The sequence below is a fragment of the Poeciliopsis prolifica genome, unplaced genomic scaffold (assembly GCF_027474105.1).
Source record: "Poeciliopsis prolifica strain line A6 unplaced genomic scaffold, Auburn_PproV2 SCAFFOLD068, whole genome shotgun sequence".
Classification (NCBI taxonomy): domain Eukaryota; kingdom Metazoa; phylum Chordata; class Actinopteri; order Cyprinodontiformes; family Poeciliidae; genus Poeciliopsis; species Poeciliopsis prolifica.
The window spans coordinates 966,295-980,749 of record NW_026562443.1 but is presented as its reverse complement, the minus strand read 5'-3'; the positions used below and the strand labels follow the sequence as shown (position 1 = coordinate 980,749).

Below are 14,455 nucleotides of genomic sequence, written 5' to 3'. Positions count from 1 at the left end.
CCTCCGGAGGTTCAGACCCAACCATCAGCTTCTGTTTGTTGGGGGAGCCATGAGCAGAACTTTGTGGTTGGGGGTCTCTGCTTTGAAGGTGATTTGTGTGTGGGCCTGTCTACATGTGTTTGATCTTTCTTTGTAGTTTGGTGCAATGATTTTGACAATTTACCAAATATTTGCCACCGCATGGTATGAACACATTTTCTGGTGCAAAATGAACCCAAATAACCTTTATAGACCAACATCCATGATGGTCAACAACCACTGGAAGAGAAGTCACTTGTGTGAGCAGAAACCAAACGACATCAAAGCCGATGTGGGTTCTCTGGCTGCAGATAAGACGATTAGGAGACAGAGCACTCCTCAGCAGCCCACATCATTCAAGCTGCTGGCCCGTGTCTATAGGAGAAAATGGCTGCCATGCTGCCTCTAGGGGAGCACTGTGATCCACTTTGATGAGCCTCTGGGTGTTTGTGACTGAACATGTCAGCTCATGCTGCTAATTTATCTAGCTTTTGTCTTCTGTGGAAAAGCTCATAGCAGCCCTTTGCTTATGTGACGCTGCCTTCTGGTGGTGAATTGAGGAACTGCTGAAGCAAATGAACGCAATGCTTCTTGTGAGGGAGGACATTTTTGTTTAGCCTTGGAGGTGACTAATCTCTTCCTGCTTGATTCTAAACATTCTTTATAACATTCTTATTCCTTGTCAGAAGGGTTTGCTGTAAGATATTTTAAAATATGTTCTCACTGTTGTTGAAGTGAAGAAAACAATGTAGTAGATCATGGTTTATTGGTCAGATTTGTTGCAGTGAAGTGCTTATTAAATGGTTCCTAAACTAGACTGATTTATTTTTTTTTTTCATATGCCAGCCTGGACACTGTTGTTTCTAATTCCAAACATCTTTTGTTAGATTAGATTGGTTTAGTATTTGACCAAGCAGTTTTCTTTTATGATTGTTTTTTCTGTATTTTTTTTTGTCCTCTCTGCTGATTGGTCTCCCAGACGTTGTTTCAGATTTGTCATGTATTGAAGCTGAATGTTGCTTCTCCAAACTACTTGTATGGTTCTGGTTCTGGGATGCAGAACAGAACCAGAAGACCTGAGTTCTGCAAGGTTGATGCAACAATAGCAGATCTTTAATGTCTAGTGATGCTAAGCCATTCAGTGATTTATAAACTAACAGCAATATTTTAAAGTCTATTCTCTCAGTGGAATGACTTTAGAACTGGGTGATGTGCTCTATCTTCCTGGTTTTAGTGAGAACTCCAGCAGCAGCTTTCTTAATCAGCTGCTACTGGAGGATTGTTTTAGGCAGACATGTGAAGATGCTGTTGCAGTAATCAATGCAGATGGATGAGTTTCTCTAAATCTTGCGGGGACATTAGTCTTTTAATCCTGGATATGTTCTTCAGTTGATTGAAAGCTGACTTGGGGCTTTATGTGCTTGCTGACATGTTTCAAATCTCTGATTTTTTTGATCCAACATTCACTCTCCATAACACGCTTGTAGAAGAGCTGCACCATATTCCTGTGTTTAAGGGCAGGTGATGCTATGAGCAGTTTCCCTGCTCAGACAGTTTCAGTTTTGCTTCATCAGATCACAGGCGTCTGTCAGTCTGAGAGCCACCCAGAGCCCTTCTTGCAAATTCCCAGTCGGTTGTCATGTGCTCTTTATTGAGCTATGGATTCTGTCTGGCCACACATGCTGCTTTTCCGGCTTCCAGCTTGTTGATTGCCTGTCAGCGATTCAAGGTGCACCATACTAGTACAAAAAGACCTTTGAGCCGTTTACGGACTGAAGACATTTTTCTGACTTTCCATATCTGTCCAGGACACTGGACAGTAGAAGAGACATGTTTTATTTTGGGTTTGTGTTTTTATTTGTTGGACTTTTTCTTACAACGCAATTAGTTAGAAAATAAAGTTTCCTCTATTTTCTATTGGTTTTTGCACAAAGCAGAACCAACTCCATCTGCCAGCTATGTAAACTACTCTGAGTACATCTTAAACAAAATGCATTTTATTTACTCTTATTTTGCTGCACCTATACTCAAGCAGACCACCCCTGTTGTATTAAGTAAACAGTACTATTAAAACTTTTACATTGGCTTACACTGGTTTTGAAGCAACCCAGCTTTGGACATGTTGGGTAATTGGGAATGTCAAAGGTGAAACCAAGACTTTATCAGAAGACTAAGAAGAGGAGGGGCTCCATTGTCCCCTCCTATACTTTCTACCTAAGATTTTAGGAATATTTTCCAAGTTTCTGTTCTGTCGGCCTCCATGTCTATCCCTGAAACAATTGACGCTGATGTTTGTGTACAACTTATACCTCACAGGATTGAGTCTGAAGAACAGACATGTTTGCCTTCATAGGACCTAACTATTTACAGATACATAAATAACATAATTGTTATTTGGTACTTTTAGAACTGGGCCTATGGCAGCATTATAATATGCACCCAATGTCTTTTTTTTTTTACAACTGTTACTATGATTGTTATACAGTATTGAATCTGCATGTTAAATACATCCTCAATAAAAGGATATCACACATGCCCTTTAATGTTCTTTCACATACCCGTTAATGTCCTTTTCACATTTTGTATTTACCTTTTATCCATCCATCCATATTCTTGCACCATTGTCCCTGGATGGGGTGCTGTTGCCTATCTCCAATGAGACGTTTTGGCCAAGAGGCAAAACATCTCATTGGAGAACAATCATAAAAGAAAACTGCTTGGTCAAATACTAAACCAATCTAATCTAACAAAAGATGTTTGGAATTAGAAACAACAGTGTCCAGGCTGGCATAGGGAAAAAAAAAAATAAAAAATCAGTCTAGTACACCCTGGACAGGTCACCAGTCCATCGCAGACCTTTTATGCATGTATAGTTAAATAGGAAATGGGAACCATCTGGTAGCTGTTAAAAATGGTCCCAGAATTTAGATGATTTTATGCATTTTGATTGACTGCAGGATGCAGAAGGAGGCGCTTAACCAGAGTGGCATTAATACTGAACCTGCCCCTGATAGTAATGGGTAAGGATGTCCTAATCCATTTGTTCCACTTTCGATACCAATACAGATATGAGGTTTAGTATCTACCTATACAATTCAATACAGAAAACCAAATGAATTGACTTAAAATATCCTCTTCAAGCTTATGAGTAGTCAACTTTCAGAAGAACCAGATCGTTCATAAAACATCACTTTATTGCTGACTTTGGTCACTGCAGTGCCACACATGTGCAACAAGATAGTCAGCACCTCTGTACAATAGTTCATCACAGTGAGTATAGTATAGCATAGGGATATATTTTGATCCATGTGCAATTAAATTTGATTAAGGACAGACTCTACAATTAACTGGATTAAACAATGTTATTGTCTCCCAGCAATTTTGAAAATATAAAGATCCTGAGAGAGTGACTTTCTCTGAGGTCATTAACTGTGGCCAGGTCAGCCCAATTTTATTTGCCCCATGGAAGTTCAGGAAAGAAAGCAGCTGCATTGATCTGCTGGTCACCAGGCCTCAGAGAAGCAAATGCACCTGGGAAATGTAACAGGGATGATTGTAAACCTAATCTGCTGGAGTGGACTCAAGCTGGGCACACTGAGGTCAGCTGGAAGCTTCTGAAGCATACAGCTAACTGTGGGAAAAAAAGGGATCCTGAATGGTTATGGTGATAAGCAGTTACGTGGACCTGCCGTTTACTGAGGTCATGATTATTGCAGAATAAGTTAGAGTCCTGATATTGCAAATAAGTACCAAAAAGTGGATCATATATTGTTTTTAACTTTATTGCCCACAATGTCTTGAAAGACATCAAATCCTGTCTGTAAACCTGTCATCACAATCAGAGCTTTGTCTGAACAGCGAGGCCCTTCAGCCAAATCGGCTTAAAATTGCTTATCATAAAGCATTTTCAAGCATAAGGAAAAACGTGTATCAAAAACATAACCATTTAGCTGAAGCTATAATTTATTTTTTTCATTATATCTTTTATTTATCTGTAATCATTGTTTGACCCCAACCGATTTTATTGGAGCCAATTATGGAACTGCCATGCTTTTGACTACTCAGTTGACTAAGACATGGGTTCTTTGACTGATTGTTCATTTAAATTCAGTGTGACTTAGATATGCTAAATAACATAAAGCCCAACATCAGCCTTCAATCAACTGAAGAACATGTCCAGGATTAAAGGACTAATTTCCCAGCAATATTTTGAAAAACTCATCCATCTGCATTGATTACATGCAGTACCTCCTAATGAGATACTGCATGAGGTACATCTCAGAATCAACAGACTTAGTATAATTAATTGTATGACAGAAGATAAAGCATATTTGTAAAACCTTGTCCTTAGAGAAAACTTAACATAAACAGGAAGTTTGCCCTAAATTTGAAAAACTGAGTTTGCCAGAAATCATAAAATGCATCAGAGCAAATGGTTCTTAGAAACTGCTAGGTATGGTGGTGGAGGGCTACTGATTTGGGCCAAACCTGACACCATCTGTCCCAACAGCTGGCTGGTTGATGTTCCTCACAGAGCAGCACATCTGCAGCAGAATTTGATTAAGAAGAAAACAGGTCATTGGGGTATTGAATTGGACCAGCCAAAGTCCAGATCTGGTTCTGATTGAGGTGTTGAGGTCTATAACATGTTGCATGAAAATGAATGTACTGAAACATAACTGTAAATAGTTTTTGTCAATACAAAGTTTTAGTTCCTCATTTGAACTCTTCATTCTGAATCTAAGATATTTTGAGGGATCGACAGTTGGTATTATGTCTTATGTCAATTATTACATTAAAAGATAGCTCATTGTTTTCACCATGACTGTATTTTGGGGGAGGAACTGTGTGGCTCACTCCTGTTTATCTTGAAGCTCTTTGTCTGTAGAATGAAGAGGTTTGTGACAGTGTGTTGGAGGGGGAGGGGAGCTTAAACACAAGAAATGCTCTTTGTTACTCAACTACTGAAGGAAATTCTGTGAGCAACAGAACAGCCCTGACATCAAGTCAACTAAGAATTTTGGTAGGCAACTGACTCTTTTTAAAATGACATTTCAGCACTTATGAAGGAGATGGAAAAGGAGTAAAGCAAAACAAAATTAAACATACAGGGTCAGCATGTGTACACTATATTTACATAAATAAATATTGAAATTGGAATGCAACAACATAGTTTAGAATTATATGTCAAATGAACAAGTGAGGTTATTGTTGATTCTCATGGTTGCATGGAAAAACAAAGGACCCCTCATTTCTTAGGGTCATTTCAGCCTCCAAGTCCCAAACTTAGAGGCTGAAAACTCATGGAAAATGTGTTTCCTCCACCTGCTGTAAGCAGAAAAGCCTTTTAGCACTGTAAATAATAGAGGAGTTGACCAGCAGGATATGGAGACATGAGGGCCTCGCCAGCTGCACGCTAAGCCTGAGGTAGCTAAAAACCACAGATAAAACTCTGACAACATGGCTGATTGTGTCAGTCATCTTAGTGTCATGGAATGAAAAAAAGCTTAAGTGACATGTGGCAAATAATACTCTTAAAAAATACAGCATTATTATGGAAGGAACAAGCAGAATGGCAACAATATTTTATCATCTGCATTCTTTAAAATGGTTGGTAACTGTTGGTTCTTTATGTTTACAGAACCTTTTAAAAAAGCTCTTTATTTGGAGGTTGTGTGATTTAGGTAGTCTACATAGCATTTAGTTTAGGCAAAAAGAACATCTGCAGAAATCTGGATGTATTCATGCATGCATGATGTAATTTATTTGCCATTCTTGAATTGTTGATTGTTCACAGCAGAGAGGAAATCTACACATTAAGAGATATGCAACGCCAGCATCCTAAGCAGGTCCTACAGGCCTTATACTCATCATCTCCCATAGTATTAATGTCTCTGCATTTTAGGCTTCTACTGGCTTGCCTGATAAGTAGAAAGCTAAAATCCAAGATGGTGAACAGATCACCCAATATAATGTGAGCATACAGCCTATGTTTTCTCGCGAGTCATTCCTCTGTGATGTCTCTGAATGTGAAAGCTTCTTAAATGTGACTTAGTGTGGCCACGGTCATTAGCATTCGCATTGGGGGTAGGGCCTGTGTGTGTGCGTGTCCGTGTGTGTGTTGGCAAGCTGCTGCTGTGAGAGTGAACAAGTGGTATTGAGTTGGGTGGAGCAAACCAGAAAGCTGGTTGGGTGACTGGGACAGGCTTGTCCAGTGTAGTGTGCGGTCAGGGTCAGGTAGGGAGGAAGCTGCGGGTGTGGGAAAAGTGATGTCGCACAGTTGAGTTTAGGTTCTGGCTCCCTAGTGTAACACTGAATGCTTTGCCAGAGCATTGGAGGGAATGAAAGAAGGGAACTCACTGGATGGTAAGATTCAGTTTACAGCTGATTAACAGAACACCAGGACCTGGGCTAAATCACTGACATATCTTAAACATCTCAAACTTTTTAATTGGATCCTCTTCTGCAGTTAATTAGTTTTAAAAATACTTTGCTTTTTCAAGTCATAATCTTCATGTTGGTGTTCTAAGTTTTACAAAATAATTTTTGTGTTAAAAAACAAGTCATTGAGAATGTTTAGACTTATACCTTGTGTAGTGGAATGAAGTTTTGGAGTCAAAAGTTTGACTCCACTGTTTATTAGTTGCAGATATAATTCAGCCTGCTTGTTTCCAAGCAATGTTACCAATGTTTTTTTTTCTCATCTCATTATGAAAAAAATCTTTGTTTTTTATCCAGCCGATATGTGAAACAGACAGAATAATGTAATTAACTTTATTTGCTCCACTTGTACACTTCATGCAAAAGTGAACTAGAATACTGACCAGCCCCAAACTCTAACTCCAATATGGCTTCCAGTTGTGTATAGCTAGTTGTAGTTGCAATAAGAAATCAATGACATCCTCCTCTGTTGCGTTTGACTACATTAAGTCCTGGTACGATAGCTGACTAGATATTGCCTAAAATGCAAATAAACATAATATTATTAGCTTGTACTGCTAATAGAGGTCATCCAAATCACAGACCCACTGCTCACATTTAGTTAATGATCTAATTTATCAGGGATATATACTAGGCTCCTAAGATCATCCAGTGTTGGTCCTTAGGTAAGTCCATGAACGCCAAATGTCAACACAAACCTCGTTTGACTGGGTGATATTGAGCTACGTTTTGAGGAACTAGGGCACTACGATGACAAATAGGCTACTGGAGCAATAGACACAGGAAGAGGAAAAGGATTTGTTGAAATTCTACTACTCAAGTAACCTTAAGTATAATTACATGGCAATTGAGAAACATGGGTGCTTTGATACTCACAGTAAAAACATCTAGTTGCTTAGTGTTCCTTTCACAACCAGAGATCCAGACAATTCAAACCATCAACACTGGAAGCCAGAACTCCAGGTTGGATGAGCATCAACATCCACCCTCCCCAGAATTGGGCACCAAGCTCCAACGATACAAGAACTGATTGCGAGAACAACTGACCTAAGAGATAAAATTATGGTTAAGTTGAGTACCTGTCAAATCTGACTCCAGCTAGCAAACCTGAGTGAAATACCTTCAGAGACTCTCCTCGATCAGTGTTTCTCAACCCTGCTCCTTAGGGCAAACTACGAAATATGTTTTAGACATCTCTATGCTGTAATACACCATGTTCATATTATTGCAGTTCAGTAAAAACATGCTGTGAAGTGTCTCAGGAAAGACACTTCACAAATGACAGCAACGATGGGGGTTTGGGGGGTCTAACAGCGATCCAACAGTTGTAGAATGAACCCCTATAGCCGTTTCCACTGTCAGTGTGAACGTTGCACTAAGTACGATCTCTACTGTGATCATTGCAGAAGAAATATATGGAGCAGCACAACTAAGAAACTGGTAATTATAGAGGAGCATCTATGAGAACTGGAGACCCCTAGGTAAAAGTGGCAATCACTTCTGTTATAAAGGATCTCACCTCAGCTCAGCTGCCAGATGAATTATCTATAAATTGTTTATGTCTGTGACATTGCAAAACAGCCCAGTACTAACAATTTGAAATAGGACATACTGCCTTCTAATGTCATGGAGTTGGACACAACTTCCATACCATGTCTCTATGTTGCCTAAACACTTGCAGAAGAGTAGAGCGCCAATAAAATGAGTAATTAATGTAGAACTATATCTTAACTTTGAATATCAGCATTCTCCTGCAAATGTGTGCTAAAGAAACTCAGTTTTAGATGAATATTCATAAAGACCCCAGCCCTAATTTAAATGAAGTGGTAACAGGTGGTGGATCCCAGCAGAGCCCCTCCTTTGTGTTCAGCTTACACACCCTATTTTTGCTTTTCCAGAGTGATGAATCTGTAAGGAACCATACAGCAAAGTTCAGATTTATCCTCCTCCTGTTCAACTAAGTGCCTCAATGGCCTAATATCTGTGTTTTGTCAGCTTGGACCTGTGTTTATGCTTGAGTATGCACTTTGGTCCTCCTTAGAAGTGCCAGAGGCATGGTTGAAGGGGAGGCTAATTTGGGTGAGGGGCGGGGAGGCATTGTTGAACGTCAGAGAAAATAGGGCTATCAGTTCCACTCAGATAACCTTAGCTGTCATTGGACCTCGAGCCAAGTGGTGACCTCAGGGGCTTGAACTCTCTTGGTCATGTGACCAAGCAGTAAAGTGACCAGTGGTGTTGCTGGGCTCTGGCGGTGGCCAGAGAGGAGCAGGCTGCCGTGGGAAGAAGCTGCTCAGAGGGAGAGCAGGGAGGAAAGGAGAAGACACGGTTAAAAAGAGAGACATGAGGACACAAGGCCTGGTTTTCTTTAGCCAGGTTCATGCTTGAATGGGGTCCAGGCAGATTGGGAGAAGCATGAAATGGATACATGGGAAGGTAAGGGTGGCTCCTGCGTTCTTTTAATGGGCCATACTTATGGATATAAATGGGGGACTTTGGGGTTTGCAAACATAATTTAGCTCCAGTTGTAGACCAGTTTATTTTTTTGTGCACTCGGCCTCAGTTGGAGGATACTTGTCTCTGTTTCTATCATTATTTGACTTTCATTGCTCTTATTCACTGTAATGTTGTTTAAATTCCCTGTTATCCAGGATATTGATGAAACATGTTATTTTCCCTAAAACTGAATTTGATTTAAAAAAAAATAAAAAATATTAAATAGGTTTCACATGTTTTATATAAACTGTGTGGTTTTATTCCAGCTCTGCTTTTTGATGTATTCTGTGAATAGTTAATGATTTTTATTGTACAAGAAAGTTGAGAGAAATCCCATCTCATCACAGAGAACAGTGCCTTCGTGTGTGTGCTGTAAATGTTTCCATTGTGAGTCCATGTTGTTGTGTGACTGTCCATTGGGTGCTAGTCAGCAGTGTTAGTTCAAAACCTGAAGGCACAGACTGCTGACTCGGTTGTCATTCCTTTGTGTTTCAAAGATTTCTTCATCACCTTTTGTGCTTTGTTACCTTGGATTGATGTTTCCACACAAAGTAGCTTGATTGCTTTCATCTGAGGAAATATTTGCATATTTATTTGGCAGATTTTGCATTACTGTCCCTCCCACCAAAGTGCCCCTCCCTCTTTCTTTTTACTTGTATTGCAGGAATTTTGAATTTGGTGCGTAATAACTCCTTCCTCTTTTGATTTACCCCACATGATAGAGGAAAGAGAATCACAGTAATAGTGTGAACTGCTTACGGATGTATTTTACTAAATTGATTTTATTTTTTTTTTAAGTACATTCTGATGTTTAAAGTCGGTAAATAAATGCAGCTCCTGGTTGTTTCTCCTGTTTCCTTTTGGAGAATGAGCATGTGGAAAGACCCTGTTACTGTATTCATCCCCTCCCCCTCATGTTAATCCCTCAGCCTGCATTCTTGTTTGTTTGTGTTCCAGCTGAAGTAGTGTTAACTCCATACTATTACTGCTGCACCTCAGCATGAATGCCTTCTGTTTTCATGCAGTTGTATGTGCTGGAAGGAGCCTTTTAAGCTGTGACCAAGCATTTGAGAGGGGGAAAATAAGAGGTAAAGAAGTGAAGCATGGGAGGATGTTGGCATGGATGTATATTGGGGGAAGGATCAATGTGTGAAGATCAATTGTGGCAGTGGGGGGAGGTCAGGCACTACTGTGACTCTGCCTATAAATAGTCAGTGACTGAGGTTAGTCATTGCTAGTGCGCTTGCTGCTGCTGCTCCTTTTCTCCTAATTTCACTGAAACATATCCATCTCAGCTGGCCCGGCCATGTCAAACCAACCCATCAGGTCCATCATGTTGCATATCTTTGTCTTTCAAGGGTGTGTTATTTCAACTGCACCCTTCCCCCAGCACAAACATGCGGTCAGGGGACTGAACTATTTGATGCATTAGAAATTTAGCTTTTATCTTTGTGCTTGTTTTATTTACAACAGAAACATTCACTTTAAATCTCATAATAAGCTGAAGTTAAATTCCTGCAGAAGTTAAATTCTGCAGGTTTTTGATAATTATTCTTCCATATTCATGGACCTTTTTGTCTCAGATAGACATTTAAATGCTCAAGTCAAGCTGTTTGACACAACTTTATTGCATGTTAGTTTTTATATGGCAGAACATGGGCTGTAAAACTTTACACATGGTTCATAAAAAAAAAAAAAAAAAAAAAAAATCCAAAAAAACACTTGGGAAACTTTGATCTGTGCCTAAATGGAGTTTAAAGCTGAGATGCCGGGCTAAAAGAGAAATTAAAACCAAATATTCAAACCAGATATTTAAGTATTAGTCTTTATTTCAGTTCTTGTTTAAACCTAGTAAAGATGCACTGCTCCGTCTCAAACTGCAGAGATGATTTTCAACATATGTACTGCTACTGACACCCGAGTATCTGTCACATAGCTTTCTAAAAACTGAAATTGCAAAAGCTGGAATTTCAAGTACAAGCAGATATTCATCCTCGGTGAAAAAATTCAACACAACTTCCTTTTTTTGTGACTTTTTTACTTATTTAGAGTAATCAACAGGTCAGCAATTGAAGTGTAGCATTACAGTAAAATTTGTCAATTCAGTTCAGTTTATTTCTGAAATGCAATTCACAACACATGTCTCAAGCCACTTTACAAAATATTATCACAATTCAATCAAACATTCATTCCAGTTGATCCTAGTTATCAAACAGTTTGCTCAGATAATTATTCAAAGTAGTTTGAAACGTTTTAAAAAGCTTCTTTAAAATAAAACCATGTCATTGATTTGCAGCAATGTATTTAGACAAAATAACAAAACTTCAATGTATCAAGTGACCTACTGTTTATTTGCCACTGAAACATTATTTCTACTGCTAGTAAAATATTTGGAGATAAATTACAATTCTAATATTGTAATTTAACATTCATTTATTATGCTGATTGTGATACATAAATAATAGAACTGCTGTTAATGAAGCAGTTTGGTATTCATAGCAGGGAATGTAGTATATGTTGGGGTAGCGGGTCTACAATTGGCTGTTCCACAGCCCTCCTGCCCTCAGCTTGCTCACTGTAGTCCTAAACCCAAGAGTGTAATAATATTGGGTGGTGCTCTTTGTGTCTACATTGAAAAAAAAATCCAGATACATTTCCAATGTTATCTTTAATGCAGGGAAAATTTATAGAACACTATTTTCAGCAAGTTGACCAGCAATGTGTGGCAACAGGTGGGGCAGGAGCGATGCTATATTTCATTGCACCCTACACACCTGGAGAAAACTTTACTCACTCCAGCACTTTCTCTTGCAAACTATTAAAGAGACTTTGAACAGCAATTGTTTTAAAAGTCAGTTTTAAAACTTTGATTTGACTAACCAAAGCCTGTCCCTTGTTGTTTAAAAATGCAGTCACAAATGTGGCCAGCATGAGTTTAACAGTGCTTTGTATGTTTGGACAGTATCACTCATTCCTAATGATTTGGCCTGTAGGCCAGGTGTGTGTGTTATGAAACCAACAGGTCACCACTGTCTGGAACAGCCTAACCTACAACTGCATGCTTGCTACTTTGAAGATAAGCATCACACTATGGGCTGCTAGGAATGCTGGATCCCCAACCTGCACGATGGGGATCCAGGGGAAGGATCGATGTGTGAATGCCTATAACCTCTCTGAGTGTGTTGCTGAATCTTCCTGGAGGTAGATTCAGCAGGTTTGGGGTAGGTTTGTGTGTGCATATGAATGCTCTATCTTCCTTAACTCCCAGGTAAGGGAGATGAGTTTCAGAGAAGTAGAGATATGAAGAGGATTAACAGGAATAAGAAACCGAGGAGAGGAAGAAGTTGCGAGAGAGGGAGGGACCGAGGGAGGGAGCTTGCAGCGGAAAAGTACAGCAGATTCCTGCAACCCCCGCTCCCTGTCTCAGCTGGGCATGATTGTTATGGAAAGCCCGAGACAAAACTTGAAAAAGAAAAACACTTTAGTGGCAGGACTGCTCTGTCACTTGCTCAAAGGGCTCCTTTGCACTAACTTCAGCCTTTGTGCATGCATGGTTTAGACAATAGAACAAATTAACCACAAACCATCAGTCCTCAGCATGACAAACTAAGCATTTACTGTGTTTTTAGAAGTTCTCCAATCTTATAAGATCCCAGGTGAGATAAAAATCTCACTGTTTTGCATTTCATATCTTGTGATCCAGCGGCCTTTTGCTGAGAGCTGCTGGTGGGGTGCAGGAGAATCGGGAGTGCTGTTTATTTTTGTCACTGACGAGGACTTCTAGTCGACTCTCATCTACTGGCATGTGTTAAAAGTTGGGAATTGGGAATGAAACCCACACTGATCTCTGACAAAACAATGCAGGCTTTAATGAGCATGGAGGGGGTGTGGGGTGACTTTGTGTGTGTCACATAGTATCGGGGGTTCTTGCACCAACACTAAAGGGAAAAGAAGAGAGGGTGGAGTTCAAGATGAAGCAGTGCTTTTATGACTGATTATCATCACCTTAGGGGAATTTGTCATTTTGCCTCCTTCATGACCTTATGACAGATTCAACAATCCCACCCTCGATGTTTCCACACTTGAAGAGGCTTTCTGGGGAAGAAACTGCAGTGAGCAAAGAATTCTCAGCTATGGTGTTTTTATTTATTTTATTTTTTACATTTGGATGTATACATGTAGTCTCAATGTCCAACGGTTCAATGAATCAAAATCGCCCCAAAATTTGGATCATTTTACAATTGCCAAAAAAAATAAAAAATCTTACGAAATGATCCATGTGTTTTACATGTATTGATGCCACACGTGCAGTCATCATGCCTAAAAATTTATTTCATATGTCAAGATTGACAATGCTTTTCCTGAGTCACCTACTGTATTCGTAGCGTTAAACTAGAAGTACACAGAGAAATCCAGTAATAACAGAACTCGGTCAACTTTTATCTTGAAAGGTTATTAGTGACTAGCTGTTCAAAATGCAGTCAAAGGAAGAAAAGAAGCTGCAACAAGCTTTGAAAGAAAGACACTATTTTCTCTTGTTTGGCCTAAACCTGCTTATCTTCAAAGTAGCAAATGAAGGATGAGACACAGATGTTAGCAGGTGTTGGAAATTTCACTTCTTCGCTTCTTGCATTTGCAGTTTTGCCAGAATTGCAGGGTTTCAAAAAATACATGTCTATGACAGAGGTGGACTGTATACTACTTCATAGTCAAAACTTACCTGTATATTTATTATTATTTTAGCGATTAAAATTTTCTGCACACTGTTTTATTGTTAAGCTTCTGAACTTGTGCACTAATAACCAATTTCATTGGGGACGTTTTATTTTCCTACTCTGCTGAACTTACATACAAAGCAGCACAAGTAGGTTGTTGGGATTGTTGAGTTTGGATCCAAAGAACATAGAAAGTGCAGCAAAAGAAGCGGACTTGTGATTTCTGTCATGCTGAAGTACTTCAGATCTAAAAACTTACCTGTCAAACAACAGTAATTTTCAAATGCTAAACTTGTCCTCGCTGGCAATAACACAGACAATTTGCAACACCATCTCAGCGCCAAGCGTGTCCTGGAATATAAATATCTTTTAAAATGAAAAGCAGCACTCTAAACATCCAAACCTGGAAAAGTTTCATGAGAACACTCAACCCAAACATCCCAACTTTAGATGTATTGGGCAAGTGATACTCTCTGCACCAAAACTAGCAAGTGTTGGTTTGAAATCAGAAATCCCATCACTTTTCATATTGCTAAAGACAATAGTCTTTAGTGACATTGAGTGCAGCGGAAAAATAATGTTTTAGAGATATTGTCAAAATGCTGGATAGTTCTCGTGTAAAACCAGTTCACAAATATTCTGGCTAAATATCGATCCCTGCAAGTGAATGCCTGTAATAATTTTTTGCATAAGTGTGACGGTGTACTAGCCACTTCACTGCAGTAGTTTTCTTCTCAGCCAGTAGGAAATGTGGTTAAAACACACAACTCTGGATGAAAAGAAAAATA

At 39.3% G+C, this 14,455-nt stretch overlaps 1 protein-coding gene across 3 annotated transcripts in view; it reads left to right on the top strand.

Moving 5' to 3' along the window:
- The window catches only part of nr6a1a (nuclear receptor subfamily 6, group A, member 1a), a 100,961-nt gene that overhangs the window by 67,073 nt on the left and 19,433 nt on the right, over positions 1-14,455 (top strand). Inside the window, exon 1 of one of the 3 annotated variants that reach the window (XM_055020522.1) lies at positions 6,279-6,384. The exons of 1 other annotated variant lie outside the window; for it this stretch is intronic. In XM_055020522.1, the coding sequence (XP_054876497.1) occupies positions 6,360-6,384 (25 nt within the window). In that variant the 5' untranslated portion in view covers positions 6,279-6,359. Of the gene's footprint in view, positions 1-6,278; positions 6,385-8,733; positions 8,893-14,455 lie in introns of those variants that run through there. One more of the 3 variants, XM_055020523.1, reaches the window with a different exon arrangement.